This window comes from Haliaeetus leucocephalus, unplaced genomic scaffold (assembly GCF_000737465.1).
Source record: "Haliaeetus leucocephalus isolate CR32 unplaced genomic scaffold, Haliaeetus_leucocephalus-4.0 Scaffold866, whole genome shotgun sequence".
Taxonomy (NCBI): Eukaryota; Metazoa; Chordata; class Aves; order Accipitriformes; family Accipitridae; genus Haliaeetus; species Haliaeetus leucocephalus.
The window spans coordinates 3,294,701-3,313,140 of record NW_010973302.1 but is presented as its reverse complement, the minus strand read 5'-3'; the positions used below and the strand labels follow the sequence as shown (position 1 = coordinate 3,313,140).

General features: G+C 43.1%; 1 protein-coding gene across 1 annotated transcript in view; it reads right to left on the bottom strand.

The window, feature by feature from the left end:
* Window positions 1-5,457: 5,457 nt before the first annotated feature.
* Window positions 5,458-18,440, bottom strand: part of DCC (DCC netrin 1 receptor) — a 570,508-nt gene continuing 557,525 nt past the window's right edge. Inside the window, exons 28-29 of the mRNA XM_010583034.1 lie at window positions 7,462-7,604; window positions 5,458-5,547 (exon numbers count right to left, since the gene is read on the bottom strand). Coding sequence (XP_010581336.1) covers window positions 5,458-5,547; window positions 7,462-7,604 — 233 coding nt within the window. The remainder of the gene's footprint in view (window positions 5,548-7,461; window positions 7,605-18,440) is intronic.

Genomic DNA, 18,440 nt, shown 5'->3' with positions numbered 1-18,440 from the left:
TGCATTACAAAACCCCCTTTTTCTTCATGTAGTAGTATACAAGATTGTGTGTAGAAACAGTCATTTATTTTTAAACTGTAAGCAAGTTTCCTTTCTCATAGAACAAGATTTACACTTAAATATTGCAGTCACTATTCTAATTTGGTTAACAATGCTAGAGTCTGACAATTTAAAGAAACTGTTGATAGGCTCAAAATGCCATCTTTAGGCCTTTCGTAACAACAAGATTTTTTTTTTTTTTTAAACTAAGGCTAGTTAAAGCTGTAGTATAACCCATTTCTATCAGATAAACATATCACTAGTATGCTAAGAATTTTTGAATTACCTTACAAAGCCCTTTAAATGGCATTCACCAGTGCCAGGACATCGAATTAGCAGGCTGGAGCCAGTGTTTCACAGCAGCCGTGGGGTGTGTGTGACAGTGGCAGTGACCGGCGACTCAGCGGCACGGTCCCACTGCCCGACCCCCCCGAATCCTCACGCTTGGGGTGTGTAACGCAGGACCAGAGCCCAGCACACGGGGACATGGGCACACTGCAGCTTTAACAGCCTGCTCTAGGTTTCCAGCCAGGTATCCCTTGTATCATAAATTATCCAAAAGAAAACACTCTAAATAATAAATTAAATATTACTTATAAAAAGTACACCCTCCCCCCCCAACCACCCCATCCCAAACATGGTGGCAATTCGCAAACGCGGGAATTGCCAGGTCTATTTTACAAGAATAAAAACAGCATTGTTCCTTCTCCTACCGACGTTGCTTCCTCGCACTTGGAAATACATGTACAGCATACAGTGAGGCACGCTGGCTCGTGCCGCCTCGTGACGGGGGGGGGCTGCATCATGTTCTCCAGCCAACCCAGACCAGAATGAGGATGCGTTCAATGCCTTTTGCTGAGAACGTGAAAAAAAAAGTCATGGAGCCTCCGAGAACCCAGTTCAACACCAGACAGGACACCGAGCAGCTAATGGGGATGCGGGGAAACAAAGCCAGCAGGAAAAAACAATCTCTGATCACCTGTGAAGCCATGATTTTTTTAAAAAAAACCTTCTTCCATCCAGCTTCCAGGTATCCATCTCAGAAATGAGGCCGAGAGTTGCGGATTCGCCGCCTTCTGCTTCCCACCGGTGTCCATTGGTATGGTTAAAGGTGGTTCGTGCCTGTTCAGGGCAGCGTGCGAGGGCATCTACATATGGATTTGCAGGATTCAGCGTTAGGTGCCAGCTAGGTAGGCATCCCGGGAAAGGACCCTCGGTGAGCTACAGCAGGAATTACACCATCAGCTCTGACTGCAGAATAAAATGCCTAACGCTTCCCAAGGGCTGGAAGGACCCAGAGGTGGCCTCACCATTAACTCATTCCCATCCTTCCACGTGTGAACAAGCGCTGCCATCGTTTTGCCTGGTGTTTTCTGGGTTGCGCTCTGTGTTTTGGCAGGAGGTGTCAGAGCGAGCGAGCACGCACTGCAAACATGCCCAGAAGCTCTGGAGAAACATTTTTTAAAAGTCATCTAGGCTTTAAAAATGTCAAGGAGGGAATCAGGCCAGACATGCGGCAGTTCTACCTAAGCCAGTTCTTAAGGAGCTGGCTCTGGGAAGGGGTCAGTGAAAAGATGCTCCTGTAAAAAACTAAAGGCAAGGCTACCAGAAGAAGAGGCTCAAGGAGAGCCAATGCAAAGAACAGCCACTTTGCGGCAGAATCTTATTGCAGCATCCCACACGTGATGTCCCAAGCCGCACGGGAGCCTCGTGGCTGTGATTTCCTTCGCTACCAGTGCAAAGCTGCCGGAGCGTACTGGGACGCGCAATGCCGCTGGCGGTGGGCTGGGTGCCGCGGGGCGAGCACGGACCAACCCCTGAAGCATTTGCAAACCTGTTGGAAAACTCTGGAGTGGGCAATCCTGCTCGGAGCTACGTGACTATCTCTGTGCTTCTCCAACTTCTGGCTGCCTTTTAGTGGGGAATTACCAGTTCCCAAACGTGAGGGTGCACAAACAGCCAGACCAGTATAGGGGATATGATGGTCCTCAGTCCCTGAGAAGTGACACCACAAACCCTACGGCAAAATTTTGGCAGTATCGCTGTCCGGCCCCAAACTGTGATATAATCAGGTCATATGCAAGAACGAGCAGATTATCCTTCCCCTTCCAAAAATTTAACAGCTTCTCAAAGGGACTGAACCTCTTCCCCAGAAGTGAACATCTAAGCAGTCCACAGACAAAGACGCTGAGCTAGGGAGTGCTCAGCCTATTGAACCATTGATATTGCTCCATCTTTAGGTCTTGGAGCAAAAAAAAAAAAGGGGGGGGGGGGGGAAAGAAAAAATAAGAAATATATCCTTTTTTGGCTGCTGTTTTTTTTCTACCTGTTTATGGCAGCCCTCTTGTATTGATTAGCTCATGATCTTCCACGGTAACATCGAGCTTCACAAGCTCGTCATGCGTTGGCAGATTTTTCGTTACATTTTTCTGGGAGTGTCCACGGCTGAGATAGTCACGGGCTATAAATACTCTGGCAGTTGAGGAATTTGTCAAAATCCAAAGAAATTCTCAGCCAAGCTCACTGCAAATAAATAGAGCATCAGCAAAATATAATGTGGAAGTTTTGTGCTAAAACATTTGAGATTTGCAAGTTACGGAGTTCACACATAATGTGAAATTTTAAAAGAAATGACTGCTTACTAATTAGTTAGGTATTGTACTAAAATCATCCTCAAATGAGGGTTGGGAATGTCTCCAAGGTTCCTTAGGACAACGACACCCAAATTTAGTGTCACGTGGCTCAGGGGAGGTGAAGGGTACAGCTGAAGGAAAATTAAAAAAAAACCCCGACACAACCCCAAAACTTCAGTGTTTATATGGAATAATTGAGTTTTACTGACGTATGCTGAACGTACTTAAATTGAAGCAGAAGTTTGTTAGTAATTTATCTAGAAAGGGGGTGGGAAGCGGCTGCGTCTTGCTCGGGCTGAGCCGATAGAGCTGTTCCTTCCCGGGGACACGAGGACTTGTTTTGGCGCGGACCTTGGCCTTGCTCTTCAAGTGTTATTGATTTAAACGGGCTGAGCCTGGAAATAGATACGCTTCAAACGGCAGAAGAAAGGCAGCGCTCATGGGAGGGCCAGATCAATTTGCAGACTTTCAGGGGCTTAGCGTTTTAAGTCGAAGAGAGACGCCTGAACAAAACCAAGAGGCTGATCAATACCAAAGCGCCTGGACACTACGACGCTTGTGTCCGAACCAGACAAAATCCAACTTGCAAACCTCTTTGCGGCTCCTTTTATTTTAGGCAATTTGGGATTGTTACGTACTTGGTCCTGGGTTAGTATTCCGTGACTAAAAAGGTGCAGTGCTGCTCTGTAAAGTCCTGGGGGCAGTTTCGGTTCCCAGCTATCCTGCTGCAAAGCCAGGGTAAGAGATATTTCATAAATGATAAGTGAGAGACGGGTTTGACCTTATGTTTCTATTTCAACAATGTCACTCTCTGCAAATATGGACGGGGAGCTATTCAAAAGCTGCATTAAGCCTTCTTTTTTTCCAGTTAAAATGGAGACAGCGATTTTACAGGGTCTAACAGCTGAGCTGGGTTTTCATCAGGAAAGATTTGTGCGTTTTATATTTAGTAGAGGTTTTTGGTTACAAGTCTTTCAGAACTAGAAGCTCAACCTCCCATGCAAACAAGATTTCCTCACTCTTGAGAAATATTTCATTAAAATCTTAGTAAATTGAATAACAAGGCATTTTTAAAGGAGCATTTTCACAAACACACTAGAGTTCCTAATGAAGCATTTTAATTCCTCCTTGACATCTGATTTCCTTTCCAGCACGGGGCCGTAGAAAATAATCTGAATTATTACTTCTGTTGCAGTGCCATTTTACTCAAAATATTTTATTCGGAGATTCACATATAATTACCCACCTAATAAAAGGAGCTATTAGGTTGTAAAGATCCTATCCTTTCCATGCTCTTTTAAAATTATGACCCACTCAAGCTTGAAATCAAAGGCAGAGCTGAATGGAATAATTCATCTGAAACTCTCTTATTGGGTTTTGCAGCCTCCTAACTGATAAATATGCAAATTAGTTCCCTTTTGGTGATTCAGCTGCATAAACAAGGATTAACGCTGAATGCAGCTGAAAATTTCGCAATAAAATGTATGCACACAAAATTTAGTCAATTCAACCGGTTATCGTTGTCAATAAACACTGTAATGCGCAGCTAAAGCACTAGGACAAGGAGAGGGAATCCCTAAAGATGGTTCACGGTGTCCTGCTGCTCAACCAGGAAACATTACGCCTGCAGAAAAGCCCTCCTAATTAATTTATCAGTTATTTACTGTTCTCTGTGGTTCTTCCCCCAGGCTCGCGTCCTACCTGTGGGAAGCCCCCAGCGCCTGCCACCCCTTTGCCCTCCTCATCCTCTGCCCATCGTCATCCCGGGTGGACGGGTCCTCGGATCGGAGCCATCCCGGGGGATGCGGGGTGGATGGCAAAGGCTGGGGGAAACTTCAGCGCCGTTCTTCTCTCTGCTCCAACTCGCGGTGGCCCCACCAGCACTTCCCAAGGTCATCACAGGGCAGTCTGGCACAAAGGCCACCCGTACGCAGACAAGTTTTATTACAAGCTTCAGCACTTAATGACTGTGTGTCAGAGAAGATTGCATATTATGTCCTCTTTTTGCAAGTGTACACTGGCTGGCTGGCAGCAGGCCACCAATGCAGACTTTTTTTTTTTTTTTTCCTTTACATTCCTGGTTCTCTGTTTGCCATACATAAAACATTAACTACGACAGGATTTACAAACGCTTGCTAAAATGGCTGAATTTTACAGCAACTTGCTAATCCCCACCACTTGTGTGAGATGAGTGACAGAGATGACAAAAGAAATTAGTAATTTGTCTTTTCATTTTGTGCTGTTGCAAAAACTTCCAAATTTTTGGCGTGGTGGTGTGATTATTTGCTATGGGTGTTTTTGTAGTCAGTAATTACGTACTTAAAAAAAAACCCAAATGAGTGACCTACAACACTGTCTCATTAACGGCATGGTCTATGTTTAAAAACATACTTGCATGAGGTAAGACTAGATCTATACAAAGAGCTACAAACCTCTACGGAGTAAAACATGAGTTAGTCATGACAACTTGAGCTCTACAAAGACTAGTAGATCAAAATGAGCAATCTGGTGGCATCAGCTACGACTCCGCAGCGATGACGTCATTCGCTTTGCCACGCTTCCATCACTTTAGATGCCAGATCCACAGTTCTGTAACGTTTCCATTATTATTCTTTCCTTTTTCTTCTTCTTATCATTCCTTTTAGGACTTTGCAGGAATCCTCCTTGCACTGAAGGAGCGGGACCGGGAACAAGATGATTTTATGGGGTGGTGTACGTGGGTGGTATGCGTGAAATCCTGGTATGCTGCAATGCTCCGGGATAATTATCGCTTCATCAAGAGCTGTTAGAAGGCTGAGCCTGTGATAGCATTGAGTTGCTTCATTAGCCCCTCCAAACTGGCCATCTGTTCACTCAGATCATCCTGCTCATAAACCTGCGAGTGAACGAACACACACAGATAAGCGGGCAGCGGGATGGGAACCGACCCCGCGCTCCCCCGGCACAGAGCCCGGGATCTTCACCGGGACATCTTCCCCACGTGGTCCTCAGGGACCTGGAGCATTCAAAGGTGGGCTGACGCTTACAGGCTGGATAGCAAAGCCTCTCTGGGCTTAACATGGAAGCTGAAAACCAGGGGCGACCATGCTAGAGCAATGTTAAATGTTAATGACCCTTCCCTGAGCCCCCATTTCCCCTCCCAAACGTCCACGCTTGGGGCGACTATGAAAACATCGCTCAGCAGCCAACAGAGATGTCAAACGCTCATCTAAACACGTCCTCTCCCAGGGCAGGCTGTGACAGTTCGTCCAGCAATTACCTGAACTTCTCAGCCATCGCTGGTGGTTGGGAATTTCTACTGTGGCCTTTAGCGGGAGCAGGAGAGTGGGAACAGTTTCCAGAAGCGCCTAAGGGGGCTGGAGGAAAGTCACCCTTTGGGGAATGGTCAACCGAGAATCTGCAGCAAAACCTAAAATTACCAGCACTGCATCTGTTCTTGGGAACCGCTGAACTCAAAAATTGCCAAGGCAAGAGCAAGAGGAGCGATCCTCTGCTTTCAGACACTGAGAGGGAGATCAAACATTAGTTCTTTATGTGGGTTTTACCCAGTAAAAGATCTGACAGTGCTGTATAAATCCTGCAGTCCCCAAGGTGGGATGGCGCAGGCAGCTTAAAAGAGCACCTGCAGAGTCAAGGTTAAAAAAAATAATCCCCAAATTCTAGCCTTTCTCCCCAAATTCTGACCACCCGATGAGCTTGTTGCCTGTACTGTCATTGCCTGGAACTGCCCTCACACTTGTGGAGCTTGAGCAGTGTCTCTCCTGAGATCGAAATCGTGCTGCTGTGATGAAAAAAGGTATTGAGAGCTGAAATTGCATTTTGTATTACCAAATGTCCTGTGTTAAATTACTCCTTATGCCAGCAATTTTACCACAGAGGGTGTTTTCCTTCCCTTCCCCATTCCAGCAGGAGATTCCACATCCCTTACATCATCCTGCATCCCCTTTTCCCAGCAAAACGTGAGAATCCTTCTGTGACTCTATGTGGAAGTATATTTTTATGCCGTTGATAGTGACAAGCAGGAATCAAACACTGTTGTCCTGCATTAATCAGGCAGCAGACCCAAACCCTCCACACGTTATGTCTAAAGCAAATCTTTTGCCTTTCCCGTCAGTCAGGTTGAAAATGTAAAAGGATTCACTAATGAAATGTTGGACAAATCACTGCTATAGCGCCTAGCAAAAAATTCTCCTGTGCAAGTAGATGAAAAGAGGTGATAAACAATATGTATTTAATGTATTTCTTTTTTTCCTTACTCTTTTTCTTTTGCACTGTTTCATCTTCTGGCTCACGTGAGACCTTTCTCTAAGAGAGTCTTAATAGGAGTGAAAAGATTATTCTAATTTCACCACCTTTTCAGTTTCACTTATCTACTCCTTCAGTGTTATTTTTCTCACCATTATCTGGTATTACTATATACTCATTTTTCCAGCCAAAATTATTTTCTTCCCTTATCGCACTTCTCACCCCCTCTTTCTCTTCTCCCGATAACTCAGGGCACTCAGGAGAGGCTGTGCGAGTTGTCCCGTGGATAATATTAACACAGAATTTAAGCACTTGCTTCTCCCCTGCATCACACACGCCAAAGTCCATTAAAGCCAACAGAAAAGTTTTACTGGCTGCCAGAACTTTCTACTAGCTTTCTAACAGCTATCAGCTGCAGCCTAATACCTTGGGTAAGGAGGGACAGATCGTTATCTAAAAACTAATGTGCAGATTGGGGCTTCGAGAATATAACGGGATGGCGATGAGCCTTGCGAGAAGGCTGGCTCTGAAAGATGGTTCTTACGTTTGCGGAGTCCTCCGTCTGCTTGTGGCCCTCTTCTGCGACCTCCGGGGCCGTGGGCACCGAGACAGGCAGCAGAGGTGACCTGGCTTTTCCTGCCAAGCCAAGGGATGCTGTTTTAACCTGAGCCTTGGGGAGGTTAGGCCCTGGAAAAAGAAACAAAAGTCACACTGAGAACCTGTAGGTATGAAAAGGGATTGGGGTGAAATTTGGGGATTAGAGGCAAAACGCGGCTGGTTTTACCATGCTGCTTGCATTTTTGGTTGTAAACTTATAGGCTCCTTCCCAGACAGATTTATGCTATTTCTTCCAGGAGGAAGCACAAATGCTTTCTAAAAACTTATATTTCAAACATTGCCGGTCTAAAGCCCGCTGCTGTGCCCAGCAGAACCAACGTCCGAGATTGCAGCAGGTTTGCCATGTTCCGTTGACATCACTTTTTGATGAAGCATGCTCTTTTGCAAAACCAAAAGTTTTCACATGGAAACTTCAGTTTTCCTGGGAAAAATACCTACAAACCGGAAGATAATGAAAACCTGGGCTCTGTGGCCCCTGCCTGTCAGAGAACTGTCAGTTTGTGTTGTGTTTGAAGGAGAAAGGGAGACCGAAGAGCAGAGAGCAGTGGTCAGGCTGGGGGAATGGCAGTTCATTTCCACAGTTCTCCTCTATTTTTGTTTCAAGTCCCTCAAGCTGACAGCAGCCCTCCAGGTGGGTCACTGAATGAGCTAAAATAAAAATTGTATTTCAAGTTTCTCCAAAAAAAAAAAAAAAAGTTCTGACTTTCTATCCCAGCTTGGAAGGAGGAAAAAAAAAATCAAAATACATTTATTTTTTTGATAGAGAGGGATTCCCTTTTTGAAGCAGCTCTGCTGAAACTCCTCCTGGCACCGCTCCGAGCCACAGTACTGCTGCTTGGCAAATAGGTGTCAGCCGCAGCATGGTTTGAAGCGCTGCCCTTTAAAGATGCATCAACTGACATGTCTCGGTTGGACATTTCTAAAGGAAATTAAAAATTCTTTGTCTCATTTAATGATTTAAAACATCAAAGAATAAAACCTTTGTCCTGGACAATCTGCCTCCACTCAGCACAAGGTGCCTGGCTCTGTGCAAGACTGCTGGAGACACAAGGGCTGTCAGTTGAAATAGAGGCACACAAGACATTGATTTTAAGTACATGGGAATAGTTTTAAAATTAAAGTTGCCATACAAAGCCAAACTGAGAACATGTATCATCTCATGCATCATAGATTCAAGGCCAAAAATGGCGATGGCAATTTCAAGCTTGCTTGCTGCCAGAGTAATCCTGCTCCCCCTGAAGCTACGGCTTAAACATCCCTACGACCTGCATAAGGTCAAACTCATTCCAGTGAGCGCTTTGGCACTTCTTTCAGCCACCTAGGTCCCCAAAATTTATTCTTCCCACTTTTTCTCTACTGACATTAACCCACTTTGATGCCTACTTGTGCCTTAAGGCAAGTTTCGTGTTCGTGTCTTTAAATATGCAATCTCCAGGCTGATACTTGCGTGGCAGGAGGCATCACGTACCAGGGACTGTCAAATCCCCCCAGCCAGCCCCACCAGGTAACAGCAGATCCCCTCTGGCACAGGGCATCACTTTGGAGTCTCACAGGACAGGTTTCCATCTCTCTTGAGACTTGGGCACAGTTTTTGTTCTGCTCATTTAACTCCCACTGAAATCAAGATGACGAAACATAGACAAATAGCTTTTTTTCTCTATATTTCCTCCACTATGACCTTCAGCAAGTTCTCTGCCTTTTTTTCTACTAAGAAAATGTGTACTATAATAATGATAGTAACAAGAGCCATCGCTTTAGTAGCTGATCATGCTTATTAGGAGTATTAAGAGGCATCAGCATCAGTAAGTCAAGCAGGTTATTGGCCATTGCACTAGAATCAGACCCAGAAAAGAGAAAAACAGGTCGACACACTCAAGCCATAAAACGTGCATAGAGGAAGGGGTGTCCCTGGGACAAGCCACAGGACAGGTTTGTACGCAGACGCCTGCGACTCTGGAGACGAGACGCAGGGACCAGGAGCGTGGGAGATGTCTCCATCCACACGGGACGCACAGAAGCTCACTCCAAAATCCACGTCTCGGCTCAGAAAGCCACCCAGTTTCCATGCAAAACCAAACCACCTTTTCACGGCTCTTGAGTTTAACCACCCATTTGTTTTCTCCATCGCTAGATTCCCACCTGATTCCCTCTCTTTTCTTACAGATCGCGAAAGCAACGCTCCTGAGCTGGGAGAACACCTCCGGCGCAGGGAGGCAGGCAGCTGCTGCAGCTGGAGCAGCCGCGGCTCTCGCTCCCCAAACCCCAGCAAATCACTGCAGCCGTGACAGCTCTCGGTATCCTCCCAGAGTTCCAGCAAGTAGCCAGGAGACAGGAGTTGCAGATTAATTTTCCTGTGTTTCAAAGAACGGTGTTTACATTTTTAATTAGTTTAAGGCAGAGAAAACACAATGGAGCAGAAGAGAGAACAAAATCCCTCCTGAAATCGAGTTGCCAACAGTGTGTTCATCAAAAGTAAGTTCCAGTAAAGAGCTGCAAGATGGGGGCAGAGAGGGAGAGACTCACAAACACCCTCTCTGTAAGGCTGAGAATTGCAGATAACTCCCGTTTAGCTGAAGCTATGAAAGTGTGAAAGCTCAATACAAGCTAAAAGAGATTGCCACAAAGATACCCTCACTCTTCCAGCTCCAGTTTAATAGCTAAAAGACTTCTTTAATAACTGGGCCTTCAGACTTCCCTGTATCTCAGAGTAGAAGATACAGCAATCCCCAAAGATTCAATCTTCTAAGCGCTGCACATTCAAATCAGTTTTTAAAAAAAGGAAATGTTTTTCACTTCCATTTCTTAATAAAAAAGCTTATTTCCAAAGAAGTGTGTGTGAACAATCACACACTGACACTCAAAACGTGCACCCAGCAGTTACACACCGAGAAACGCAAGAGCCTGAATCTAAAAAATAAAGCGAAAAAGGTACCGTCACAGGCAAATTAACTCTAAGCTGCCTGGCGCACAGACTGTAGCCCCCTCAACATTTTTTTTCCCCCAGTGCTTTGCAAACACCTGCAGTGCTCAGCAAAGAAGTAAACTGCAGCTATGGCCCCTGCAGCTGGCAGCTGGTATTTCTATTCCAGTAGCGCTGGCGTGCCCTGCTAGAGAGAGATTTATCCCATTCCTGTTACAGGGAATCTGGATTGCGTCCTGGGATATCACTGGGACGTGAAGAATAAATAACAAGATATAGCCACCACAGAAAATTGCATCTGTGCTTAGATAATGGACCCAGATAGGCTTTTTTTTTTTGTAGAAGTGGCTTCACATTGCAACTTGTTTGGTTTTCATGGGTTGGTGGAGAAGTAAATATTTGATGTGGTGGTGAGGAGCTCATGTGAAATGCAGAGTATGTTGCTATTGTAATCCTCTAAATCCCGTGGTAAAAATCATGTTTCTCATATGTAACTCATTAATTGTAGTAATTGGACTTAAAGACCCACTTTTCTGCACAAAGACAGATGTTCCCTCCTGGATATTGTTAATGAGAAGCCATAATGATGATTAGTAAGTTCAGTTTGTGCATCTTTTTGCCCTTTAGCGAACAAAAGCAACAGGCAAATTGTAACGCTCATAACTAAAATGAAGCTGAGAAAATTTTCCTTATATGTAGCTGCATCTTTCAAGTTCTTCAGCAAATGTTTTAACAGCAGTGACCGTTTTCCAAGGTAAAGCCTGTAATACGTAATTAGTACAACAGTTGAGCCCTCTTCCCCCAAAGGACATGAAAAAGACCAAGCAGGCCTCTCAAAGAGAATTCTGGACGCAGAAGGTTGACATGCTAAGTAAACTAATTTATGCAAATGAGTAGCTAATTAAATTAAAATCGCTTTGGTTTCTAATGTTCTCCAACTCAGCGGGACTCTCACAAGTAAAAAAAAAGGAAACCTTGCATCTGAGGCCGCAAGAGGCAGGAGATGACAATACCGATCAGGTGTAACTCGGAGCAGCCCCAGCACGGATTTACTGTTTAAAAGTTTCATTTTCTCAGTAGGGTTACTAAACACTTCACTGGCTCATTAGTTAGATAATGTATAGCTACCAGGTGCAAATCCCAGCTACCGCCGCCTCTCCGAGGCCCCCACTGAACTCCCTGCAGTATCATCCTTGGTATTTCGGGAGCATTGCACATCAGCATGATCCTGAGTCAAGCCCAAAAGAAGCCGTTTTCTAACTCTATACGCATTCGTGCGTATCAGGCCATAGGTTATCATGATGAACACCAAGTGAAACCAATATAGCATCCATCCTCTTGATAGCAATACTTTGGGAGAGCTACTTGGCATTATTTTATTTTGAGATACGTCAAATGGGACATGAGATGATGTACTCAGCCAGGTGAGAACAACTCATTTCGGGGAGAGGGCTCAGGGTTTCTGCTGTTTGCGTTGCAGCGTTTCCAAAGGCCAGTTCCCAGCTGCAGGGAGGACAGCAAGCTGGAAACTCAGACAGTGTCAAAAAATGCTATGTTCTCACTCGATGGATCTGGGGTCTGTATCCAATGTGAAGACCAAAAATTCTTGTGTGGTTCATGTGTTACAGGCGTTCTGGGTGACGGTGCAAAACAGTGACATGGGAAAAAAAAAAAAGAGTTAAGGTGGAGAAAATGGAGATAAATGCAAAAATTGAAGGAGCTAGTTTATGGCGAGACAGCAAGAAAGCATGCTCAATGGAGAACACTGGAGTAGAAGGCGGCTACCAGTGGAGTGCCTCAAAATCTCAATCTAGGACCAATTCTTACTATTTTGATACATACTAGAGGCATGTGATTATGAAATCTATTACTAGCAAAAGCTTGGAAATACAGCTGGAGCTGGAGTAACACAAAGAGAACTGCAGGGACCTTTCTGCCTACCTGCTGCTGCTTATGCAAACTTTCAGACCTTCACAGCGAGGAGGCTAGACCGTGTATCACATCCCTTCAGCTGAATTCCGCATCGCTTCAGCTGTTTGAAAGCGAGGGATGAGCCTCTGCTGGTTCTTTCATCTCCCTTGATCATCTATAGAAAGAAGCACCTTCCAAAGTCTGCAGAAAGGTTGAATGAATTCTCTTTCAGAAGATCCTCTCTCTCTCTCTCCTTTGGCTGCACAGTGAGCTTATGTGACTGGCACAGAGCAGACAGCTATTCATCAGAAGTCTAAAATTAGCTAGGAACGAGTCATATCTGAGAAGAAAGAACAGGAAGTTTTGCCATAAATTCTGCTGGGTCTAACAGAAGGAAATGAGGGAAGAGAAAAGCTTGCACACTTCTGATTTCAAGCCTACAAGCGGGTATGTGCCTCAGAGAAGTCAACTACAATCTTCCGATGTACGAGGGAAGCAATTTTTGGCAGAAGCAAGGCAACAGCAATGCTGTTTTACAAAGCGTTAGGAAGATCCTATCTGGAAAGCTCCGTACAAGCCTGAGAACTTGCATGCAGGAAAAAAAACCAAATTGTACAAAGAGGGGTTTACTAACTGGCAGTGACAAAGAGGAAGAGTCTATACGATAACCTATATACGGAACAGAAAATGCAATGGAATCAGTTTTGCCTGCAAATCCTGGGCTTCTCAGAAAGACTGTGGTAATCTGGTTTCACTAGGTGGTAATGCAAAATTCAAAGGCAATGAGAGTCTTTCCATTAACCTCAGCGAGATGTGGATCAAGCTCACAATGCCAACGTGTTCTTCTCAGAGATCGCCAACAGCTGCACTTAGGAAGGACATACCTAGGCTAAAACATCAGATAGTGACCACAATTATAGAGAGGACACCTAGCATTTAAAAAAAACCCGTTCATCTTCATAATATTCTGCTCTTGGTAAACACGTACAACCATCATCAAACACAATGTCTGACAGCAGACACTACACTGGAGAAACTCTGAAAAGAGGATTTTGCGGTAAGATGCATTGTGTTCTATATGGGCTACTGGTTCCAGTTTTTACACTGCAGTCATTTTAGTCTATTGATTACAGAGTTGGACAAAATGTTCGGTTCAATACTTGATTAATCTAAAGCTGATTTTTTTGTTGTTAGTTCAGGATTTTCAAGAAAGCAAAAAATACTTTGGAACAGGCAAGGTATGTATAGGCATGTCTCATAAAACCGATTTGGAAACTTAAGTAGAAAATTTCCAGACTGGGGATACAGACACATTCTTACATCCAATAGCCCAACAGCCAGGGCATACATCAAAGATGTGCAGGGGATCTGCAGCTGAAGATCACCTGGTCTGAAGGGGCAGATGAAAATTGATCTATCTACTGGGGTGCAAACAAGCCTTTGTTTTCATAAGAACTGAGAGGATTCTTGGAGGCTGAATCCTGTATAATGAGACTATAAAAGTCAAAATAAGCTGCGGAAATCAGAAGGTAATGTCAGACTTGTAACTAAATGAGGATAATCTTTTCTGGCCCTGCATCTTACACCTCTTCCATGGCTTTTTCTAACCAACAGAACAAAAGACAAAACCTGTGTCGTTAGCTAGAGCTGCCTCTAGTAATGAAGATCTGCAGGCACGGAGGAATCTGCAGGGACGCTCCCACAGAAATATGTCATAGCTCGCAAAACTGAAAGCGATCAATCTGGGAAATTAAAATTATTGAAGAATATTGTCTGTCCCAGATGCTTCTGACAATAAGGAGACTGGCAGCCTGAACTTCAGGGGTGGGGAAGGAGAGCTGTGTAGCAATGCAAAGCCAGATGTTTTCCCTATTAAGTAATCAAAGCTGGTGGGGTATACGGCTTATCTTGCAGGATGAAGAGGTAATTTTCTTATCAAAGTACAACAGAAAATCACAAAAGGATCAAATGCCACTTACAGGTTATTTGATATTTCCACCAGTAAAAACGGTGTCAGTTTAAATGACTTAAAAGTTGAAACATAAAGATGAGAATAACATGCAGAAGTGAGCTTACTTGTAGCTCCATGGCTGGATGTTCTTGTTTAAGTAAGACAGTGCCTCACAGGGGAACACAATATGTAACTAAATGAAAAATATTATTTGAAGACTCATCTGTTTTACATTACAGGTGGGAAAAAATATTTTTCATCAAGAAATTGAGTTTCTAAAATTGATTTTTGAAGTGATAATCAACAGAGGCTTGGCTCATTCCACAAGGGAAATTGTTCTAGGAAGAGGCAAAGTTTAATTTAGAAATATTTGATAGTAGGAGAAATAAAGTAAAAAGAGAAATAAAACACAAAAGAGAAAGAGGTCATTTAATCAGAATACGGTACCAAGCAAGTACTGGGACTGCCTATTGGGGAGGCTTTTGAAATAGCACTGATGAACTTCGCATATTTTTACATGCTACGGCTTCAAAATGGGTATATAAACAGTGATTTTGGAAAGCACACTTCAAGACAAAAGCAACACAGACTGCTCAGATACGTGGAAATATGAGAGAGATTTGGTCTCTGTCTTCTCAGCTGCTCTTCATGTTTTTAATCTATTTGCTGGAAATACTACGTGGGATAAACAAGTGTTAGGGCAAAAGTGACTCGTTGGCTGCAACTGCTCAGTGACAACACACACAGTCCCAAATTAACATGGAGAAATTGTACACGCAGTGGAAAAAGTTTTACTTCTCTGCTTATGAAACACAGGAAGATAGAATGGCCCATCATTAAATCTTTCTACAGATTTACAGTATAATTACCCAGATAATTTTTTTTTAATTATTTGACTGCTGCTTTGTATTGAAATAGATCATTTATATCAAAGGGGAATTAGCTCATTTATTCAGGCAAGCACCTAAATCCACACTTCACTTTACACCTTCCAGTAGTCCCAAAGATTTTAATGAAACAACTCAGGTGTCTCAAGTTATCTGCATGCTAATTAAACTTCACTGGACTGGGGCCAGATTTCTCTAATAGATAGGACTGACCCTTTCACGACACTTCTGTGCCAATATATCTCCCAGGTGAATGGAGAAAGCTTGTTTTCATAAAAAGAAATGTGGAAGAAAACAACATTTCAAAATTGAAGGGGGGGACAGATGAAGGCTTATGAAATAAAAGAATAACTTTCTCTTGATTCTGGGAGTTACTAGTGCAAAAAGCTAGGATTTCAGAATAAAACGTTCAAGAATGAATCAATCCCATATTTTCAGTGAATTTATAGACCTTGCTTACTGTAGACTACGATGAAGAGAAGTCCATAACCTCATTTACATTAATCGTTAAAATAAGAAAAAAAACCCCTACGCCAGAAAGATTTTTATACCCTATTAACAAAAGAGTTCTTAGTTGCCTTTAAATTCAATGACTGAATTCAAATTAGAAGCAGTAGGTTTTCATTTGTGTTTTATACTGGCAGAGGGATTTTTTTATTGTGAATGGTAAATTTAAAAAAAACAAAATAAAACTGAGAATTTGGTTGTATAGCTAATTAATTAGAGCTAATTGATTGTTCAGAATAAATGCACTTACAAATTAAATCCCCAGTTTGCATGACAGGGGATTAAACACTCTAAAAAATGGATAGCAATTAAATGCATAAACCTAGCACCAGAGAGTTCCAAGTTCATGTCTCCAAAATTTGCCTAATTTCCAGCCAAAAGTTTTATTCTTGGAATTTCCATCTCTAAACACTTCACCTGAGACCCAATATTCAAGACATTTGTATAACAAGTGATTTTACCAACGCTCCTGTGAGGAGCAGTCTATTCTCAGCACGACTGAAAATTCTTTCTATATTCTTTCTATATTCACTCTTCTAAGGATCACAGTAATTTCAGCATCTACCGAGGCCCCAAACCCTTGCGATTTGAGATTATTATGGCCCAGGAGTCACTGTTTAATACCCATACGCCCTTTTTCCCTCTTGATTTCATCCCTTATTTATTTGACCGTTAGCTCCTGGGTTTAACACTGGCTTTGCAAACCTTCACTCTTATCTTGTTTTTCTCGTTCTTTTCGTACAATAGCTATAGAAAGAAAAAAAAAGCAGCACAAAAACGACCTTGTGGAGCTCATTTTCTTATCAGGCTTTCTTATCCCGTTTGGTAATGAAAACAGCGCGTGGGTCAGCCTGGATATGGGAGGATTTGTACTAATGTCCAGGCAATATCCAGCTGCTGCTTTTTACACAGGGATGGTTACTGCCAGGTTTCTTCACCTCACTCTTCACTTTTACTCCCCAAACATTGAAAATACAAGGGTTTTTTTCCAAAGAGGCAAATAAATAAATCTTGAACAGTTCATCTGCAGTGCAACCCTTTCCCTGTGCTCCCAGCCCACAGCCACTTCGGGGCATACCTTACAGCTTGGCAGGAGGAAGGAAAATCAAGCTCAATTTTGCTGTACAATAAAGTGGGTTTTAGCTCTTGAGGTATCACTGAGTGATTCCAGGAAGCCTGAGAAGATGACAATTTGGATTTCCAGCTACACTTTTTTTGGTGGGGTAGCAATAGAAAAAATGCAGCGTTTTTACAATCTCACAAAAGATACAGGAGCCTGAAAAGGCTGAAGTTTTCGAACTGTGACACAATACAAAACCCACCACTTCACAGGCAGTATTTTCTGTCGCCTTACACTTGCTTCTGCAGAAGAAAAATGACCTCCTAATTCAGGTTCATTTAAAGTGCAGCTGATCATCAAGACCTAAAAGGAATTTTCATTTGTGAGGGTACAAAAAAAAATCTTTCCTGTCCATTTGTGGAATTTATGTCAGATCTATAATGCAATAAGCTCAACACTCCATCAAACATTTTCTATTTAACCTGAAAGGGGACTAAGTCAAATCACTTATATGCCTATGTGTATGATTTGCAAAGAGGAGCAAGTGCAGCCACAGTGGGGACTGGAAATACCATGGAGTGATTCTTACGCCTTCAGAATAAGTATTAGGAACCTCCAGTGCTCGATCACAAAGCAGTGATGAAAAGGTGAGATCTCCTATAAAATATCAATGGGAAGGGCTTAATAGGAAGAGTTCAGATTTACTAGGCTCAAGCAAAAAAAAAAGAAGAAAAATGGCAGATTTAGCTCTGGATTAGGCTGATGTCATGACCCCAAACCAGGAGCACAGCCTTTTTGATATTTATTCATATCCTCATGGCAAAATCCCCCACAACTGAGTAATAATCTCTGTATGTCTTTTTTATGAACCATATGATAGAGTTTAACAGCTAATTATAATGCCACTACAGAGATATACTGAATAGATAAAATATTAGAGGAGACACCTCCTTTTAGCATCAGGTCAATCAAAGCCAAGAAAAAGCCCTGTGCTCATCTATTTTCTGGGCAAGATCCAAAAATTAATTTCGATACTAATATTGCACAAGGGCCAGTGTTGGACATCAGCTCCAGGACTATAATCTAAATATACAAATACATCTGGAGCTTCAGCACGCTGCTGGCTGCAGGGCGGGCGGTGGGGCTGGTTGAGGACCGGAGGACATGACTGCCTGCCATTTCTCTTTAAAAGGAGATATAAACCTCACAGGGCTGGAGGGAGGAGAGGCTGCCAACCAGCAATGAAGGGATTTCAAGGGAAATCTCCACTGAACTTCAGGTTCCTGCTTTTTAAACTCTTTGCTGGAAATCTCTGGATCAATCTCTGCAGTTCTCTGCTTTCTCCCCTTCTGAATTCTGCAGGATTGTTCCATTATTTATGTATTGTCTGAAGGGATAAGACAGCTGATTGACATGCATTTAAAAAACAGGACAGCAAAGCAAAGAGTAGTTTAATTGGTTTAAGTGATGATGAGTCCACTATTTATTGCCCTATTACTTTATTACACAGGACATGCAACAATGTCTTGAGTTTGAGAAAAATGTAATGAAAAATCAAGTAATTCTCTCTATCAGGTTAAGGAAAGTAACCGGTATTCCAGCGTGGGATTTTTGCTAAGAGCCTTTTAAACCTGAGATGTCCCTAAGTGGGGTGTGACGAGCAGACGTG